The sequence below is a fragment of the Limulus polyphemus genome, unplaced genomic scaffold, assembly GCF_000517525.1.
Source record: "Limulus polyphemus unplaced genomic scaffold, Limulus_polyphemus-2.1.2 Scaffold2, whole genome shotgun sequence".
Taxonomy (NCBI): domain Eukaryota; kingdom Metazoa; phylum Arthropoda; class Merostomata; order Xiphosura; family Limulidae; genus Limulus; species Limulus polyphemus.
This window is the reverse complement of record NW_013665612.1, coordinates 2,750,337-2,772,358: the sequence shown is the minus strand read 5'-3', so window position 1 is coordinate 2,772,358 and position 22,022 is coordinate 2,750,337. Positions and strand designations below refer to the sequence as shown.

The 22,022-nt window shown below is 31.9% G+C and overlaps 1 protein-coding gene across 1 annotated transcript in view; it reads left to right on the top strand.

Moving 5' to 3' along the window:
• LOC106467913 (gelsolin, cytoplasmic-like) overlaps window positions 1-21,141 on the top strand; it is a 41,143-nt gene extending 20,002 nt beyond the window's left edge. The window contains exons 6-19 of the mRNA XM_013928335.2: window positions 4,463-4,604; window positions 5,253-5,331; window positions 5,830-5,928; window positions 7,612-7,768; window positions 8,801-8,922; window positions 9,726-9,863; window positions 10,227-10,313; window positions 10,684-10,869; window positions 12,974-13,057; window positions 14,519-14,580; window positions 14,929-15,112; window positions 15,822-15,932; window positions 17,725-17,850; window positions 20,814-21,141. Coding sequence (XP_013783789.1) covers window positions 4,463-4,604; window positions 5,253-5,331; window positions 5,830-5,928; window positions 7,612-7,768; window positions 8,801-8,922; window positions 9,726-9,863; window positions 10,227-10,313; window positions 10,684-10,869; window positions 12,974-13,057; window positions 14,519-14,580; window positions 14,929-15,112; window positions 15,822-15,932; window positions 17,725-17,850; window positions 20,814-20,834 — 1,598 coding nt within the window. The 3' untranslated portion in view covers window positions 20,835-21,141. The remainder of the gene's footprint in view (window positions 1-4,462; window positions 4,605-5,252; window positions 5,332-5,829; window positions 5,929-7,611; window positions 7,769-8,800; window positions 8,923-9,725; window positions 9,864-10,226; window positions 10,314-10,683; window positions 10,870-12,973; window positions 13,058-14,518; window positions 14,581-14,928; window positions 15,113-15,821; window positions 15,933-17,724; window positions 17,851-20,813) is intronic.
• The last annotated feature ends 881 nt before the right edge of the window (window positions 21,142-22,022 follow it).

The window sequence follows — 22,022 nt, the reverse complement described above, 5'->3', positions numbered from 1 at the left end:
AATGTTGAGATAATTAATAAAATGAGTTCATCTATAGTGAGAATGTTGAGATAATTAATAAAATGAGTTCATCTATAGTGAGAATGTTGAGATAATTAATAAAATGAGTTCATCTATAGTGAGAACGTTGAGATAAGTGCTCTATTTAAACAACACAAGAGTGAAGTTTAATATTTAAAGAGAACAATCTGAAGTAAACATGGTTTTCAAGCACGGGTTGTGAAATTTATCGGTAGTAGATACGTGTGTTATGTTAGGGAAATCCTGTTGGAGGACTGATGAGTTAACGCTGATAAACCGAGTAACAGGAAAAGGATGAAAACGCCTTCTTCTTCAACATATCTTTCTCAGTTTCTCACAGCTTAACTTAAACCTTTTTGTATTTATAACATTTTCACATCAGTACAATATATATATATATGTATGTATCTTTGTTAATCATATCGATTATGCTCAAAGATCGTGAAATAAAAGGATGTATTAAATGCATTTGTTCTCATTAAACAGTGTAAATGTGTTAATACCTATATAATTTATCTTCTATAATCAGAAGGATTGTTTACTTACGTCAAAAACAACAACAAAAAACAAACAAACAAGATGTAACGAATGTCTGTCTTAGCGCAAAGCTATCCAAAGAACATTCTGCTTCGTGTCAGCTGCACGGATCGAATCCCAAACATTAATGTTGTAAGCCGTGAAGCTTACTGGTGAGAAACTGGGAGACTGAAAAAGGGGGCTAAAAGTGCAAGTGTCAATTAATTAGACCTATCCTAAGTAAAGGTGCTAAGAGTAGATTAGAATAGATAAGTGTAGACTGAATTATGTTTAAAGAATAATATTTTCAAAAAGTGGATAGCTTTGCAAACAAAATATATTTGCTTCCTTTTTACGTGTATGTAACCAACAAACCTGATATTGAAAAATAAACAAAGTGTTTCGTTCACAAAAAATTCGACTCCCTAACTATCGCTTTTGGAAATTAACAGCTAAATTAAAGTGACACAATATCTATCTATCTATATATATATATACATATATATATCTAAATATGATAGAAAGGTGATACTCTCTACAGCAAGATCGCTTTTTGTAACTATAAATGTGAAACCTCTTGTATAGAGTAAGAGTAAGATCGTTTTTGCAAGTAGAAAGATTAAGTTTTTTAAAGATAGATCAATTTTTGTCAGTATTCCCAAGAATTTGTGAGTGAAACCATATCTAGTGCGACAAGGTCTTTCGTCCAGTTTCAGGGCTCATCAGGTCGGCTGGAATATGCCAGACATAGTAATAATTGAGTAACTATTATTTTTGTTTCATCAATTTCATGAAAAATAATGAAAGAGTCACGAAGCCTTCTAAAATAAGACCTCTTTTTGTATGCTTGACAGATAGTTGACTTTTCTAATGGAAAATAACTGGGTATCAGGTGGAGTAGGTTTATGTAGACACGAAGCCTTCTAAAATAAGACCTCTTTTTGTATGCTTGACAGATAGTTGAGTTTTCTAATGGAAAATAACTGGGTATCAGGTGGAGTAGGTTTATGTAGACCAAAGTTATTTGGAATGCATGAAACCTTAGAATCTAAACTTTCCATTACATATATATATGTTTATTATTTACAATACTGATAACAACATTTTTTACCAAGGAAAAGAACACGTGTTTTTCATTTCGATATTACTTGATGAAGCCAACAAATTTCATATGAGTTTTAAAAGCTTAACTCACTTTTCTCTTACTCGTACATGAGCTACGTCACCATTTTGTAGCTAACATATGCGTATGTGTTTATAGATACAAAATAATTCGATTTTAAGATTCTGTAGGGAGGTGGGGGTCACTAGAACACATATATCTGACACACACACACCTGTGAAGGTCTTCGTTTTGGTCGTAGACTTTATTGCAAGGGCAATCAAATGGACTACCAGCAGCTAATCACCCTATGCCTGCATGACCGAAGCTCCATCTCCGTTTAACCAAGGACCTGTACCCAAACAAGCGGTGCTACGCTCACCTAGACACCATATCCACAGACAACTGAAACTCCAAAGACAATTTCGATCAAGCATTTCCGAGGCTACTTTCGAATTTTTCACCTTTCAAGTTTATTTTAAAAGGTTTTGTGTAACCTACAGGTTTTAATAATCCTTGCCCCACTCAAGAATTGTATTCGGCGCCCCGGCTGTGAAAGTAGGTTTTCTCGGGGTATTCCGTTTCCCCTTATAGCAAAATTTTCCCTTGAAATTTGGATCCCATCCCTGAAAAGGATCGTTCTGTGAACCAGTAAAAGAAACAGTAGACTACAGAATCAGAATCAAAATTAATGTTAGACTCTAATCAATACCTAATACGGTAAGCCACTTTAAATACAAGTGTAGACGTCTTTATATGAAATGAGGTTTTAACCTTAGTACAATTAAAATCTATAAATCCTATAAGAACTTGGCCCAAAGATAAAATCAATAATGCATTGAATCTTTGTCATGACTTAGTATCTCTTTCAGATCGGTCATTACCCAGGAATTAGCTACTTTCGTCTCAGCCTTGGTCTAGACACTCAGATATCATCACCCACCATGCATTTTCAACCTCTCCTTCCGTCTCCCGACTTCCTGTTTCTTGTCTCTCAGCACGCTATTCCCGGCAGTCTTGAGTTCACACGTTATACTACACCAAGAAGCTACTCGATATCTCTACAACTATCACGATTCTAAACTTTAAAAATTACCAAGTTTCGCGAGCGGGGCGAAGAGAAACAACCATTTCTGAGCGTCCCTGGTTATCTTTCAGGTCCCGAAGAGGCTTGAAAGATTTAAAACCAAAACAACTGCCAAGATTGGGATTGGGACCAGCAGCTGCTAGTAAGCCAGGCTGCACTTAGCTCTCATTTGTAGTGATTCTTGGCTACCAGTCTTCAGCATTTTACTACTTTTAGTGCTGGGCAGCAGCACCAGAGGAGATACATTTGGTAGGTGCACACTACCAATCATCATTGTAGATGGAATAGTAGTTTAATGAATTGAATGGTGAATGCCGGCTAGTTGTACACCAGGCACTTCCACGTGTAGCGGCCACCAGAGAATTCTCAGTTTGAGGATACATTCAACCACTCCCTAAGATGGCGCTCGTATCTATTCAAGTAGTATTGTGTCCAGCTGGACCTCAGAGAACATCTCAAGTTTATATGAACATTGAGATAAATCATAGTACCCTGAAATCAGGCCTTAGAATGGTCCTTATTTGTGAGTGGGAAGGAATTTGGTAGTTTGATTTGTTAAGAAGTGCCTTAATAACAGTAGATGGCGGGTTTAATCTTTTAATCCAGTTATTAGAGCGATCATCCTGGCGCACAAAAGATACTACTTGTACAGAAAATACAAAATGTGTAACTAAATTTTCGATACATAATGCATAGCAATGAGTAAATATATGTATAGACTACGAAACAATCCCCACTAAGCGATAAAACAATTTCACCACTAGAAAAGCAGCATTTTCAAATAAAACATATACGTCTAAAACATGGCTTTAAATACATCTTCGTGTCTTTTATAGTAATTATTCTATGAATGTGTGTAATAAAATGTAATATTATGTGGATTGATTTTTTTTTAATCCTTCACTTTATACATAATATAGAGGTTGCTCCCTAAAGACACCGATTGTATAGCGTACAAAGCATTGGGTATGTACATGTTATAGTCATCTAATGTTCATCTATAATTATTGCCTGGTAATTTACCCTGTATTTAAGTTTTTTTAAGGAAAAAAAACAACAAAAACACATATTTGTAAGAAAGCTAACTTCAAGGGGTAATGATAACATCGTTTACACTAGAATACGATCTTCGCAGTACCTTATTTTGTGTGCAATATACAAAGCCGTTTTTGTTGTAGACTGGTAAGAGAATAATAATATTAAGAAGAATTAAAAACGGGACGTTTTTAGCGGATTTTCTTTTCCTTGTCATTCTAACATGCATGCTTTTTTTGTGCACTTTTATACGTGTACAGCCTTAGCAGTCAATAGTAAAGGTCTTAAAGGATTGTTTGAACTGAATCTTTACTGTTTAAGTAATTAGCGCTTTTTGTCCGAACGTGCTATTAGAATTTTGTGCAATTCTTTGCGATCCCTATTATGAGCCACAATAGTGGTTCGTGATTGTAGTGTTTGAAGTCACATTCTTATGACGTGTGTGTATATTGCATAATATTCAACACAAAGATAGTTCATCAGAAAATACACAAACCTCGTGGCAAGTATAGACTGTGTAATTACTTTCTATTTTATAATGTTGAACACCTTTTGAAACTATTCTCAATATTAAAACTTTTAGTAGTTATAAATGAATATAGTAGCTACGATGGTTTTGGGTTTTTATTTTCTTCGTTAAGCTGTTAGTTCTAAAGAACGTAGGATCTGAGTGCGTACAGTTAACTCGTATTATATTATAGATGAACACAGCAGCCCTGCTGACCACCAAAAGTTCTTCGAAGAGTTAGGCAGCGGCTCTGAGAGTGATGTAAAAGAGGCTACTGAGGGAGGTGACGACGTTGAACATGAACGTACGAAAGAAACGGCGGTGACACTGTACAAGTAATGCCATTTCTTACATAACTGCTATTTGCAGAACACATGGCTCACGTTTGATTTATTAATAATGACATAATTCACCATCATTGAAGCGAGTTAATTCTGGCTTTTAAATAGTGTCATTTACTAGGCCTTGTTTGGAAATATTTACATAAACGTCAAAACAAAAAGGTTTAGCTTTCTAATACCAGAAGTGTTTTACGCTTGTTTTGAAGCATGCGATGTGATAAACTGTTTTTTTTTTTCAAATGAAAGCTAGATTCCAGGAAAGTCTCAAACTATTATAGACATATATGTCCCATAACTAGAATACAAATAGATATGGATACTGAGGAAAGCGAAATCTATCACGTAACATTTGAGGAAACACAAAGAAGAAGTCATTAGCAATAAAAACTGCGTAATTACATGATTACTTTATGAATAATTAGTTTTTTTTTACCTAAAAAATATCCCATTCTCTAAGAAATGTAATATCTATGAACAATAATGTAATAAAAATCAAATACCAGTATATTCATTGTTTGTTATAAAAAATTTTGTTTGATTTTTTTTTATACTTTAAAGTTATTGTTCATGATATTTTTATATATTAATTGAAGTGTTACAAAAATATCCGCTTGCATCTTTATATATTTATCAATTTACTAGGGTCTCTGATGATGAAGGGCCACTGAAGGTGGAACATATTGCTGAAAAACCTTTGAAACAAAAACTCTTGGATAGTAATGTAATGTATTTTTATTTTTATTTATAAATATATATACATTTGTTATATAATACGAAAATACTTATTTTACAAAAATATTTGTTTTATTGTCGTTAAAAACACTATTTTTGTAATGTTTTCAAACCCTTTAATGTCCATTGAAATATTGCTCGAACTTTAGTATTTTTCAATAACTAAATAATTAAACGCTATATAAGACATAGTTAAACACTATATAATACGCTACAAAAAACACTTTTGGCATAATAGTACCATCCTCTTATTTCTAATATAACTTCATAGTTTTAAAGTTGCCTGACTTAAAAGCCTCACATACAATACTTTTTTTAATAGCAAAATTTTTAGAGCGAAGTATGAAAACGGAGTTGAAAATTTCACTTCGATAATAGTCAACCAATATATATTTTGACGTTGTAGATTATGAGGTCTACACTTAATAATGACAAAAAATAACAGTACTTTTTATTAAATGAAATATGTATGTGTACTTTATTTCAGCAATGCTTCATCTTAGATAGTGGTGTTAGTAGTCTGTTCGTATGGGTTGGAAAAGGTGCTAGCCAAAGAGAGAGAAAAGAATCCATGAAAATAGCTGAGGTGAGAAAAGGTTTTATATGATGACAAAGTATATAAATAATCTCACTCTGATGGAAGCTGTATTTATGATTAGTTAATGTATTTCTTCAACTTGTATTTCTTCGACTTGTCGAAACGTTGTACATTTGCTGTTATGTTAAACTTATATTAAAGTTTTTCTTCATTACCCATTCAAGCCGTCTCCAGCCATTAAAAGTATATATATAATCTCACTCTGATGGAAGCTGTATTTATGATTAGTTAATGTATTTCTTCAACTTGTATTTCTTCGACTTGTCGAAACGTTGTACATTTGCTGTTATGTTAAACTTATATTAAAGTTTTCTTCATTACCCATTCAAGCCGTCTCCAGCCATTAATAGTATATAAATAATCTCACTCTGGTGGAAGCTGTATTTATGATTAGTTAATGTATTTCTTCAATGACAACTCTACACATTAGTTTACATAAATCAACTCCTACTTGGAATACTACAAAAGCATGACTCTTTATAGGTCGCATTTATTTCGTGCATAATTTATGTGTACGAACTTATTCTGGCGCATGTTTCTACAGTATAACTATTGCGCTGTACCTCTAGGTAAGCCTATCAACTCCTATTATACTTATTTAGTGTATATATACATTTTGTTATGTTTTTATGTAAATAAGTTGCAGATTTAGTTTCTGTTTATTAGGAACTATTGTAAATAATCAATATATATTTTTACATATCCAATTAATTTTAATTTCAACTTGTGGATGAATAATGCATAACTTCGTTTTGACAGGGAATTTTGCGGTCTGTTTTGTGTGTGTGTGTGTGTGTGTGTGTATACAGTTATTGAAGCAGATAAGTAATTGTGTTTATCTCCGTTTCGTTTATGTTATCAATTAAAAACACAACCGTGGGAAAGATTTACGTCTGCAAAGTGCAGTTGTTTTTCTTTGTTTCATTCCAGTATCGTTTCTAGCTTTAACCAATTCGAAAAACTGTCAAAAATGGATGTAACTTCCGGAATATAGACTACATCCACTGTCTCTGGATTCATAAAACGAGAATAACGCTAATAATGAACATAATTTCAATATTTTGAAAGAAAATAATGCGTAAAAAGAAAAATAATTTTGATTTTAAATGCTTCTAAAACATTAGAATATTTCATATGCCTACGTAATGTGCAATCAAAGCTAAACAATGTAATGTGCAATCAAAGCTAAACAATGTAATGTGCAATCAAAGCTAAACAATGTAATGAAAATATGGGAATAAAATACAACAGCTATTTAATTAACAAAATAAAGAATAACATTAAGAACTCTTGTTCTGCAGGAACAAAATATTCTGTTTTCAAAGTTATCGGAAAAGCCAGGGTAGAAAGATAAAAGTATTTCTTTGAAGAGAAGCTGAAAAGATTGCATCTCATTGTAAAATACTTGCATTAATTTATGTATATAGCATAGCCTTAAACATGAGTAGTAAATTCGTGAATTAAGTTATTTATGTAATATAGCCTTAAACATGAGTAGTAAATTCGTGAATTAAGTTATTTATGTAATATAGCCTTAAACATGAATAGTATATGTTTTTTTCTTGTGAAGTGAGGCTAAACACGCTTATCCAACTATAAGAAATATGGTATAGAGTATGAGTATGAGCGCATTATTACTATAATTTTTAATGAAATTTCTTCCTATTTCAGAAATACTTAGATTACCGTAACTATCCGAAATGGGTGTCAATTACACGAATCATCGAAGGAGGAGAACCACCCATGTTTAAACAATTCTTTGCCTCCTGGAAAGAACAAGAAGATCAGGTTGGACTCGGTCGTGTTTACAAACCTGAGGAGATAGCTGGTGGGTCACTCGTGGGGTCATTTTGAATAATAAGCATTGTGTATTGGACTATAATGTAGATGTTAATACAGGTATAAAAAAGGTGTAATACCAGTATAAAGAGATATAATACAGGTATAAAAAAGGTGTAATACAAGTATAAAGAGATATAATACAGGTATAAAAAAGGTGTAATACAAGTATAAAGAGATATAATACAGGTACAAAAGTGTAATACATATACAAAGAAGGTGTAATATAGGCTTAAGAATTGTATAATCTAAGTATAAAGAAGGTGTAATACAGGTATAAAAAAGGCCCAATACAAGATTAACAGTATAAAGAAATAACTTGACGGATCGGTAACAGGTGAACTGACCAAGAAAACCATAAAAGGGTAATTTATGTTACATGTAAAGTGATCTAATGATACGGTTTCATGAAATAACCTCTAAGACACTTCATTGAAATAAACATGTTTAATGAAGTTAGTATTATATAGCACAGTTATCATCTTAGACTTGAAGTAAGATAGTTTTTCGACAAAAAAAGAGCTGTTCACCTTCCCCAAGAATTTTGATTTATGTGACATAATGAAGCAAATGCGTAGGAAAATTAGTTAATGTACATATTGACCTTCTTCTAACGATTTTATTAACAATAGTAATTAACGTTGTAAGTATTCAAAGATTTGCCAAGATCTATCGTAATGTAGGCTTTTTAACTAAAATGTTCCAAGATTTCCCAAGATCTATCATAATGTAGGCTTTCTAACTGAAGTGTTCTAAGATTTGCCAAGATCTATTGCTATGCAAGCGTTCTAACTGAAGTGTTCAAAGATTAGTACTTATTCAAAATCATTCTAAGCAGTTGCTGTACACTGTTAAACACCATGCTCAATGTTCTTAACCGTTATAATATGACTTGATTGTGATAATGTTTTTCATTTAAGGCAGGTCTATGAATTAGCTCTTCTTTAGCCCAAGTTTCTTAGAATTAGTTACAAAAACAAACAAAAAAACAACAACATTTTAGACGATTCTCACTTTTTAGAAACTCAACCAGATGGAGGATTTAACATTCTGTCTCTTCATCGGAAAAAAAGGAGACTGATTGCTAAAAGTTTGGGAAAAGCGTTTGGCTTTATGCCTGATGATGGCTCGGGACAGACTGAGGTATGGAAAACGAAATGTTTGATTCATATACGCAAATATATATTGTATAAGGTTAATACCACATCCACAATTGGCCATGGATGATGAATTGTAGTCTAAATCTAGGAATTTACAGGTTTAAGCACTTTGGCTTTACCTCTTGTTTAGCTGTTCGTCATGACTAGTTTGTTACCTGCTTTTGAAAGATAATTGGAGAAAACGTGATAATACTCCCCAACACCAACGCCTTCTAGGTGCTTCCGCAGTAGTTATCTTCCTGAAATTATACCCTGTAATTATTATAATTTATCATATCTGCTTGTGATGTTCTGCGCGAATTTAATTTAATTGTTCATCTGTGGTTTAGGTACTGAACTTTTCATCATCTTGCAGTTGATTATAACTTTGTATTTTGAACTTTTGTATTTATATGAATATATATATATATATATATATATATATAACAAGAAATGTCACTTTCAAAAATAATAATAGTAAAAAAAAAAGAGACCAGCTTCAGTTTTTTCTTATGTTGTACTTGTATTTATCAGATGTAAAAAAACAACAACAACAAACAAAACCAAACCAAACAGAAAGAAAATTTTAAATATATTATGTGTTACATATAAGAATATTGTGAACCAGAATATTGCTCAAATTTACATAGAAGAGAGAAAAGTGTTTTCCTCTTGTATATTAGTTTTAATAATGAAATTTAAATAAAAATAGAGCTAAATAATCAAAAATATTATAATGAAGTATGTATTTATTAGGTTGTTTGAAACATGAATATTAATATCTATAATTGTTATTTAACTTTGTAGATATGGAGAATCGAAAATTTCGAGCTATCACCTCTCGACCCCAATATATACGGTTTCTTTTTTGGTGGTGACAGCTATGTTATCAAATACACGTACTTGAAAAATGAACGACAACACTTCATTATTTACTTTTGGCAGGTGATTAGAGACTTTGTTTTTGTTTCTAAAGTCAATTTTTGATTCAAACCATAGGTTTATAAAACACAATTGTCAAAACTATTTATATGCAATTTCTATTTTAGTTTTCTTTTAGTGTAGTTTGAAGAGTCTCTAACCCAATTAACGTTACTAATTTGAATTTATATATTACATTGTAAGTTTATATTGTAAGTTTACACTTCCCAGATTCTTGACAACTTTTTGATTTATGTGGTGTATACTACTTGATTGTTTCTAATGTTTAAAAATTTAGAGTAGATTCTATTTTTCAGTACTACCTTTCTTTCAAGATATATTTGTATTTAAATTATGGACCATTGTTCTATTTTTCTTGGTTTACAGGGTTTGGATAGTACCCAGGATGAAAAAACCTCGTCAGCTATCTGGACTGTTAAACTGGACAATGATCTGGGAGGCAAAGCTACTCAGGTAAAGTGGACATTCTGGAATTCGCTAAAATTACGAATAAATTTTCATTTTTAGTTTAAGACGTTTGATACAATAACATTTATTTTTATATATTTAAATATGAAGTAAAGTAAAAGCTTAAAGCTAAGCAATTCGCAATCGACGTACCAGTTAATCTGTGTTAACCATTGCTGTGAAATTAATAAGGGATTTGTTAGTTACCTTGTTTTTATCTTTATAAACGTTTCTAATATTTAGGCTTCCTAATCTTTAATTACAGTAATTACTGAGAAAAAAATAGCCCTTTTTATATGGGTAATTGTGGTGAGGTTTGGAAGGGTTCAATGCGTTTTTCTTTTCATTTCTGGTAATTAGGGTTTTTATTTAACAGGTTCGTGTGGTTCAAGGTGTTGAGCCCAAACATTTCCTTCACATCTTCAAGGGTAAGATGATAACTTTCATGGGAGGTCACGCTAGCGGCTTTCGAAACATCCACGACCATGACACCTACGACAAAGACGGGACCAGGATGTTTCACATTAAAGGTACTTGTGAGTGGGACACACGAGCAGAACAGGTAATAATGGTTATGTCTTTTGAAGTATGCATGCATTTAATTGTTTAGATTTCAAAGCTATGATACAGATATTTTGAACAGTATAATTGTTCAAATTGTTTCAACTCATCCACTGAATGCTGATGTTTTTCTAGATGAGGAAAGAGGGGCTTTTTTCCATCTTTTTTGAGGTACTCAATATAATATTAAAGTAACAATAAACACAGAAGATCAATCGCATTTTATATGAACGATTTGCATTTGTGTTAGCAGTGGGGTATTGGTATAGATAGAGCCATGACGTAATGAGCAGGAGACATGTACAGCATATATATATTTGGTTCACGAAGAGTTCTCGACCGTTCGACAGTTTACCGAAGACACGTATACATAAATGACTGAAGGAATATATCCAACCATATTCGAGGAAAGATTTTGATATAGCAAGATTATCAAACGATTTAGACTCAAATGGCACAATATTTGAAAACAGAATCCTCATGTGTTCCTGAGTGTAAACGAAAAAAAAAATCACACAGCAGAGCGTTTAGAACAGCAATGGGCTTCTCTACGAAACTACATCCCAGACGAATCTGAAACAACGCCCCTGTATACAAAGTGAAGGCCAATGTTACGACAGAGAGAATCCTCCGACCCAAGCAGCTACTGCGTTGATGATTGGTATATCTCCTGATTTTGATAAAAATATGACAAACAAGGATATGAATTATTAATAAGGACTTCTCATATAAAAGAAAGTGTACGAACATAACAATATTGTCAACCAAATAATATCTGCCATATCCAGTGTCGACGAGGCCTTTTGTTCTTTAGGCGGGCTGAGATATAGTAGTGGTCGAGATGTTATGTATATTTGCAAATTGCTTGACAATAACTGTCGCAGTATCAAAATTTCACGAGCTTTTAGCCAAATCTTGAAATCATTGCCTGTTTTCCTGAGAAAGATGGTCAAAGAATCCGAAATCATAACAATCCCATTCGACTACATTCCTTCTGTCACGTCTATCTATGCTACAACTCCAGTAAACATTTATGCTTCTGACCTACTTAAAAGTTGGGCAATCATAATCATCAGGCTGAGCACGATCGAAGGTTGGAAAGTGTAATTCCATGAGTAGCAAGGACCGTTGTTATGAAGTGTGATTAACTTTCAGTAGCTTTTTTATTCGGTAATTTATAAGGGATATCATAGGAATTTCAAAAATGTTAAAAAAATTGGGGTGAAAAACCCTTCAAATCTAAGGTAATTGATTGGTTTTAGAATAACCCAATATAAATAATGGTTAGAAGGTCAATACTTATCTCGATTAAATTTTTAAGGCCCTCTCGTAAACTTTTCAAATACCATAAGTATGAATAATAATAATAAAAAAATAAACGTAAAACTGTTAAACACATTTATTTAAAAAAAATGAGTTTAGCTTTATGGTTTTTATAAATTAATCTTAAAGAAGTTTAATCCAACTAAACTAATAAATTGGTATTTAGGCTAGTATGCACAACATTCTCACCAAATAAAGTCAACTTCCGTTTATTTGTACTTAACAAATGCACTAAATTTAACAGATTAGTATAATAAACGAGATAAATTTAAGATGCACTCATTTAAAAAGAACTTTTAAATCTGTTTTCAGATGCAATTATTTGTATTCAGTTCACAAAGTGTCAGTTTGAAACCTTTGACTTATATTTAAAAAGTTAGTTTTTAGAATATAAATTCTGAAGGTATCATCCCACACACTAAAAGAAATCCAATTCGTAAATAGCTAAAATGGGATAGAAAAGAAAGCGTCTTGATAATGCCACGTTAACGGTGGTGAAACGTCGTTTCATTGTATATATATTTCTGATAATGTTACATTAACGGTGGTGAAACGTCATTTTATTATATATATATATATATATTATATCTCATTTTGGCTGTTTTTAACTTTTTAATTCACAATTTTTGTTTGTATTTGACCTAATACACCAGACCCCGGAATGCACTAAGTCTTGGAGATAAGTCAGTATAAACTCAACTGTACTGTATTCAGTAAGTTAAACCTGAGCGTGTATTTTTCTACTAGATGTAAAGCTATTTTTCTGGTTGTTCTTGCATAAGGTTCCTGAAAAGACATCATCACTCAATTCTGACGATGTTTTCGTGCTTGAGACTCCACAAATGACATATATATGGATTGGAAAGGTAAATGCAACCTCATAAATTACGTAGAAAATCTTTGTGACAGTAAGCGAGTGAACTGGTGTTATTTTATTTGTCTTGTTTTGAATTTCGCGCAAAGCAACACGAGCTAGTGTTATTACCGACTCGTGAAATTAACTATGAATCACCTTTTAACTACGCAATCTTATAGAAATTTGAGTTAAAAATTAAAAATTAAAGTAAATGCATAAACTCCCTTTTTTATAAAGTTATCGTTTCTATTGAATTTTGTTAGGAATTGTTTGTTTTTGAATTTCGCGCAAAGCTACACGAGGGCTATCTGCGCTAGCCGTCCCTAATTTAACAGTGTAAGACTAGAGGGAAGGCAGCTAGTCATCACCACCCACCGCCAACTCTTGGGCTACTCTTTTATCAACGATTATTGGGATTGACCGTCACGTTATAACGCCCCTACGGCTGAAAGGGCGAGCATGTTTGGTGTGACAGGGATTCGAACCCGCGACCCTCAGATTGCGCGTAGAAGCGCCCTAACCACCTGGCCATGCCTGCATTGGACATTTTTAATCAGTCCGTTTTTTTTTTGTTTCTTTCAGGGGCTTAAACTTTATCCATTGATTTTATTCTCTTTGTTGGCTTAAGTTTCGTTTTGCAAGTTGATACTTTCTTTCAGTGATCTTATATTTTGTCCAACATTTATTTTCCATATTTTTTAATATCTTGATTTGTTGATTATATACAATTTCTATTTTAGTTTTGAGTGAAGTGAATCTTTGTACGTTTCAACGTTTTTCACAAATGGAGTACACTTATTTATTCTATTAGTCTGAGAACTTAAAGAGATCGTATGTACTAGATGTTTGGATACACCAGTAAATATTGATGTCTTTCTGGTAAACCTTACCCGAATGAACGGGGAATCACTTATTTCTAAATCAAGCTCCAATTTTTGTAGGTTTAGGAAAGCTAACCGATTCTGTTCCTTTCTTGTAAACTGATAAGACGTATTTTAGACTGATTTTGCTTTTCTTAATAAAAAAACAACAACACTTAATCGAAGCTAAATGCCATTTGGTTACTTCTGCTTCGCTAGTGATAATGAAGAAGATTTAGTTAAACTACACAAACTCTATTTAATTATTATATATAGATATTGTAGATTTTTTTCTCTTTTTCGCCAAAGGAAAAATTTAAAGCATAATTTCATCTTTGAAAAAAAAAAAAAGGAAAATATGTGATATCTATATATAATCATTAAACAGTTGTTCCACTGTATAATATCGAATAACAAATTAGGTACATGACATAATGTTATTCACACACCTAAGTTAATTTAAGATACATGGTGAGTTAAAAAGTATTCAAAAACTCTACAAATCTTATATAAACTATGTTAAGTCCTAATTGTTGTATTCATCTACAAGTATTATAAACCATATTGCTGTTCTCTGGAGTAACTAAATATTGTTCCTCTTCCTTTTGTAGGAGTCTAATGAAGAGGAGCAAACCATGGCCAAGAATATTGCTCCAACGATTTCGCCAGGCCGGTAAAACAACTACTATTATATATGTAAACGCATTCACTTAAAATAAATGTTCATTCATTTTTATAACGATCTAAATCTATGTTTTGAAAGAAATCACTTTAGATCTAGTGGTTAATTTACTATGCTAGAGGACATTAAGTACTTTTTAAGGATTTGATAGTTGGAATAAGAATCAAGAATATATATTTTTAGATCTTGAAGGCTCTTCATAAGATGTTTTTGTTCTTAAAACCGACATCTTAGTATAATGCATTTACAAAACGCACATGTCAAAATTGACATCTTGTTCTTAATAAATGTTTACATACAAAAGAAATGCCTAAAGTATTTTAAATATTCACTCGTTAGAAACATCGTAGAAGTTCAAGAAGAGCAAGAACCAAAAGAGTTCTGGAATAGTATTGGAGGAAAAGGTGAATACCAGAAGTCACGGGAACTGCCGGATAAGCCGTTGTTGGAGTCACGACTTTTCAAGTGTTCTATTGAAAATGTAAAGTTCAAAGTGGAAGAGATCTACAACTTTACGCAAGAGGTATAATCTATTTCCCATTCTTTAGACATTGATAAGTTTATGTGTTAGGATTTAGCGCTTTATTCTAGCGAGGAAAACGTACCTGTTATTGTATATTACTTTTTTTCATTATTTATGAAGACACAAACTCAAGATCGAAAGTTTGAAAGGTAAGACTGTCAAGAAAGTTTCTCAGAGTCGTTTCTATCACCTGCATAAAAAGTGATGATAAAACAACATGAAAATAATTTAATAATTTAACTCATTCAATCCTTCTTCAAGGTAAAAACTTAATGTTTCTTACATTATTCAGTTGTTACTTTATGATTGCATTGAATGGTGTGATGTCAAGTGCAGGTAATCTTTTTCTGAACAAATGATGGGTTGATTTTTAAGTAAAAAAAAGTTCGAACCCCGAATTCTAGCGTTCTATGTCCGTAATCTTACTACTGACCAAGGAGGATTAAAAAAACATAAGGTTTAAGTGTAAGGAAGTCAAATAAGTTATGCTAGTTAGTTGAGTTTCGATTCAAATATTTTAAATCGGGCACTGCATGTGAGATTTCATGAAAAGAAAACTTAAAAATTTTAGAAAGTTCTCATAATTTTTATTGTCATATGAAACGATAACTTTATTATATTGTTCTTATAATCGATTAGGGAATCCTAATTTATTTTAAACTTTGGTGATGTAGTCGGTTAGATAAGTGTTTATACTCAACTAACACAGGACCTGTCTGTTGATGATGTTATGGTGCTGGATTCCGGAGAAGAAGTGTTTGTTTGGATTGGAGATGGAGCAAGCGAAGAAGAAAAGAAGATGTCTTTACAGCTTGCTGAGGTAAAAAATATTGATAGCGATATTTACTTTTAAAGTAACCCTCTAACTGCCTGTTTTGCTCCGTTATATTTAAACGCTACTTAAAGAGTCGTTTTGTAAAATATAGAATACAAAAAATATTTGTATTAATAGAGCAATTTTTTTATTGCGATCGAAAGTACGTGTAATTATCTTGTGTTTACAAAGAAAATTAGTAGTGCTTTGTGTAATATGAAAGTGATAACCTTAAGTTTATATATGTGATCGATAGATGGCGACTCCATAAGATATAGTTAACAATCTTAGATTAATGTCTCAAAAATGTATTTGCACATGATTTGGTTACTAAAATGTTTTAAACAACTTTTCAACACCCTGGTAGTTACAAAATAAAGTTTCGCAAGATCTTAGACAAATGTTTTGATTAATGACTGATAATTTTGGCAGATTTAATTGTCTGAATGTTTTGAGTAGCATTTATTTTCGATATACATTTCAGAGTGAATTTTTATTTCTAAAATAAATCCGCGAAAATACTGGTAGACATTAGTTAAGACTATTCCTTTGCATATTCAATTTTTATTGAAATATTTTTCAAAATCATTGTTCTTACATTATTATATTATTCTGGACTACTTATTTTATACTAGCGAAAGTACCCAGCTTCGTTCGGGTTATTAGGTTGATAGTGTGTGTACTCTGAACCCATTTTAGCATAAAAGTATAACCTATAGACTTTTGTTGCTACGCAACATGACATAAATGCCATTGTTTGAACGCATTGTTACCAAAATGCACTAGCTTTTCTATATATTAGAAGTTGTTATATAAGGAATCACTTCTTTTCTATGTGGTTTATTGCTAGCTTGCCTCATAAAAAGATGCGCATGCGCGCACTCACATGAATAAGTAATAACACCCAGTTGCACACTCTCAGGATCTGCTTAGTATTGGTGCAAAATTTCATGTTTCTAGGTTGATTCGTCTTGGAGATATGGTGGTCTCATATACACAGACAAGTACGTGCACACGCGCATGCGCGCATGCACACACACTTGCGTGCCTGTTTGTCTGCGATTTCTATTTGTAATATAATGAACCACTTCTTTTCCACGTGGTTTTTCGCTAGCTTGCCTCATTAAAAAGATGCGCACGCACGTGGATACGATAAGTAATAATACCCAGGTGCACACTCTCAGGGTTCACTTAGTATGGGTGCAAAATTTCAGTTTTATAGGTTCTTTTTCTTGGTAGATATAGCGGTCACATTTCTTTCTATGTTGTATTTTCGCTAGCTTGTCTCATAAAAATATGCGTACGTGCACGCATGTGGATAAGTCATAATACCCAGGTGCATACTCTCAGGTTTCTCTTAGTATGCTTTCAAAATTTCAGATTTCTATGTTCTTTCCTCTTGGAGCTATGGCGGTCACACACACACAGACATGCTCTTTTATTATTGTAGATGATGCTTTGTGATTTTTGCTTTTTATGTGGAATTTTCTATTTTTATCTGATGTATCTTGTTGAAAAATGTAAATCTGTAATTACTCTGAATTAATGTTACAAAGTGAACGAATTCTGGAGACAAACAACTTACTTTTCTATGAATGCTATATATAGTAATACAAGAGCTTTAATTTCAGGCTCAAAGCTATTATTTATGTGTGTAGACGTTTTGCTGTTGTTGTTTTATTTTTAGTGATCATATTGTAATACTAATAATTAGAATTTTCTAAGATGGTTGATTGTTTTTATTATTTTGTTTTCGTACAACCACGTGAATGTAATACCGTTTATGTTTGTTTTTAAGAATTATATACGCACAGATCCGACTGAACGTAGCTTGGACAACACTGTTATCATTACAGTAAAACAAAAAGAGGAACCTAAAGGTTTCACTGCTCTCTTTGATTCTTGGAATCCTGATTTGTGGCAAGTAAGTTCTCATTCCTGAGAGTGACTTTTGATATAAAATAATTTATGGTATTACTAAAAGCCTGTAAGTCGTCATTCCCGAGAAGTGCCTTTTGGTATAAAATAATTTGTACTATTACTAAAAGCTTGTAAGTTCTCAACCTGAGAGCGACTTTTGGTATAAAGTAATTTGTACTATTACTAAAAGCGTGTAAGTTTTCAGTTCTGAGAGTGACATGGACCAATCCTATGAGCATCAAAATTCCAAAGAAAGATTCAGAAAATACTCAGTGCTCCTACGTGGCTAGAAAATAACATGTTTACTATTGTTTTTCTTAATGGCTCATAATATTCCCAATCTATGGTAAATTGGCTGTTTTGAATACTTATATCAATGGTTCTGGTTTGAATATAACGACATGTCGATCTAAGAAGCAATTAAGTTCATTTTAGTAAAGGCAACATTGAGCTTGATAATAAATAAAAAAAATGCTGTTCTTACTTTTATTTTATCTTATAATTTTACATGAAACTAAAAATTTTTCTTGAATATTTGTGCCAGATGAAACATATTTATGTCAAAATAACAAGCAGGCTTTCTATTGAGTGGAGAGCTGAGTTAGTGTTTTAAGACGTAGTATAGAAACTATGTATTGTATTAAAATGAAATGTTTCACTAATAAGCCATTCTCAAGAAATATGATGGATATTTTAAACTTATCCTCATATAAGGGACTTAAAGTTACCGATTTTTATGTTGTTATAAAATAATATGCTTTCCTATTTGTTCTTTAACTTTTAATTGGGTTTGTATGAAGTACGTTTCTGTTAACCAACAAAGTTTATCAAAACAAATCTTTACTAAGATTATATGAATTAATTTGAAATAAGAGGTTGGATAATCTTAGTCTCGTTAGTGTAGTTTCGCAACTGTTTGAATTTATGATATACATAGAAGATCACGTTTGCTATGAACCATAATATATACATATATATACATCACACCATAATATTTTTCTTCTTCAAATTTCTCTTATTCGGAATTTGAACTTATTTGAATAATATAAATACAGCAATGAAGTATAACTAATTTGTAACAAAGTATTTGTTTGTTTGAAATTGAAGCATATTAGACTATCTGCGCTCTTCCCACCAGGGGTATCGAAATCCGGTTTCTAGCGTTGTGAGCCACTAGGGGGCTGAAACAAAGTGAAAGTAGAAAAGAAGAATTTAATGAAATTTTATTATTTTTTGGTAAAATGGATTTTGTGTGTAGATCCAAACCGTTAAGAACCCGTATTTTAATATTTAATATACATTATTAGACAACTTGAACAAGAATCAAACGACTTAATTTTATTGCAATATTTAATGACGTGCTAAATAACACATATTTCAGCTGTGTAAATAATTTTCAATAATGTCGAATTCATATAATATTATGAACGATGTGGGTTTAATATATCTATTCTTATCAAAGTTAACACCATTCTTGTTTATATTCTAATGTTTGTACTATTAATCTGATTACAGTCTAGTGCATTATTGTTTTTCAGAATTATGGGTAAGATACTGTATTCGGTTCTCTCCAATGTTGGTTTAATTTGTTAGATTTTGGTTTTGATACCCGTGGTGGGCAGAGCACAGATAGCCCATTGTGTAGCTTTGTGCATAATTACAAACAACTAAACATAACTTGCACCATTTTCAAGTAGCCAAAAATTCCAGTCCTAGAACATTACTTATTTAGAGTGAACGAGCTGTTAAGTATGATAAAACGAACTAGATACTTATGTCATCAGAGATTGAACTGTTGCCTAGGTTGTATGGCACAATGTTCTAGCTATTCACTGACATTGTTAAGATACACGAAAATGAAAAACGAAAAGCTATTTATCGCTTCATATGCACAATTTTTGGCATTCCTAAGATATACGTATATTTTCATTACGTAATTTATCTCTATTATTGTGTAAAAAGTATATAAAACTTTATCTTGTAATCAAAAACGTATATAGTTATTATTAATTTTGTCACTTTTGGGATAATCGAAACAGACTTGCAGAGTTAGCTAATTTTACATCACAAAAATAATAACTAATTTCACTACATGGTCGATATCATTTCGCTACTAACTAGATTATGAGCATTCTTATATTTTTATTTATAAGATTAATTTTGATTTCGATAATGAAATTAAGTAACGTCTTCGTTACTATTGGTTTGAAAGAAAGTTTCTAAAAAATAAAGATAAATAAATAAACAACAACAACAAAAAACACGAGGCAGCTTTTTGCTTCGGACATTATACACTATATGAAAACTCATTCACACGTCAGTTGCAGGCGTCTGGTTTCAGTTTCGTTTTCGGAAGTGCTCTTTGTTTTATTGCTTAATGCCAATATGCTCAAGATAATCACATTTTCAAGCACATCATTAATCATAAAAATATTATGAAGTTTAAAGCGCTATAAACACAATAATATTTCTTTTATTAAAAAATTAACCATAAATTACCATGAAAAACAAAAACATATAGTAATTTAATCTGGGATGGGCCTTAAAAAATTTATGTCACCAAGAATCTAGAAATACTGAAAAAAACACGTATTTTATGTATTATTAGAAACCACAGATATCGCGATTTTAATGTTGCATTCGCCACCATTTTGTATAAACTATAGTTCACATTTAAAATGTTTACATATTTGCGACGTAAGATGCTTTACAACACTTAGCGCCCCCAGTGGCACAGCGGTATGTCTGCGGACTTACAACGCTAGAATCCGGCTTTCGATACCCGTGGTGGGCAGAGCACATATAGCCCATTGTGTAGCTTTGTACTTAACTTCAAACAAACAAACAGCACTCAGCTTCAGAAATTATAATTAATTAATAATCACTTAAGCTATTCAGTTGAGAATTTCGAATGTAAAGTAATAAAAAATAACACACGTGGATTTTTATCTGAATAATATCTTTCAGGAAACAACGAAGACTTGCTGACAATTGGAAGTCACTGACATTATGTTAAAGAAGGGTTTGCAAACTTGTTGTTACTTAATTACTTATTCTTTTCGTATTTTCATTAGTTAAGTTTTATCTAAACACTTTTCTTTGTCTGAATACTGAGTGTTTCAAGAAAAGAAAAACTTGTTCTACGTAATCCTAATATGTTTTAGATATTATTGGAAAACTAATTGCCTTTGATAAAAACAAAATGAAAAACAATTTTATGAACGTTTCTCGCGATAGTTGGTTTATACCATATCAGTTTGTATTTCTAAGAGAATAAACAAACATCTTATTCGTATCCTGCGTGCTTAAATTTACTAGAATTATCAAGAACCAAACATAAAACCTTAAAAGTATGATAAACATACATTGTTTTCTCCTCGTAAAAACAAAACAAAACTAAAACGTGTTCTCCTAAAGGTAGGAAGTTTAAGTTTGAATAGTTTTAATTATTTTTTGAAACACACACTAATTATCTGTTCTTGGATTTCTGTTTCCAATGCTTACCTAATATACTTTAGTGAAAAAATGAACTTATGCATTTTATGTCTGAAAAGTCTCTCGTCACTAAACGTTAGTTGTTTTGAAATGGTACAGCTCTCTTTTGAAATGTATGAATTTAAATCCAATAAACAAATTTGAATATCAAATTAATATAGCACTGCCCCTCGTTGGGATGGCAGTAAGTTTAAAGGCTTACAATGCTAAAATTCGGGTCTCTATTCTCCGCGGTGGACAGAGTGCAGAAAGCCAATTATGTCGCTTTGCAGGAAGAAAACAATAAGATATTGCAATGTTTGTTACGATTATTTTTAGGTAATGTATTAATGCAAAATAATCTTTATAAGCATACAAATTAACCGAAAATATATATATTATTAGCATTGTAATCAGTATGAATTAATGAAATAAGTGTAAAGAAAAATGGAATAGGTTATATTAATTTCAAAACACACAAAAACATCAGTTATTAGAATTGCTGATTGCAACACAGACTGTCCAGTCTCTATAAGAAGTTGTGTTAACCCTGTATCCGGGAGTGGAAAGGTCCGTAAAAATAAAACTTTACGATAATGGTTTGGAGAGGATTTATTTTGTCACAGTTGTTTTAAACCCTAAACATAAAATATGCATGCTTGGTTTTATTGGATTATGACGATGCTGTTCCTCAGGAATGAA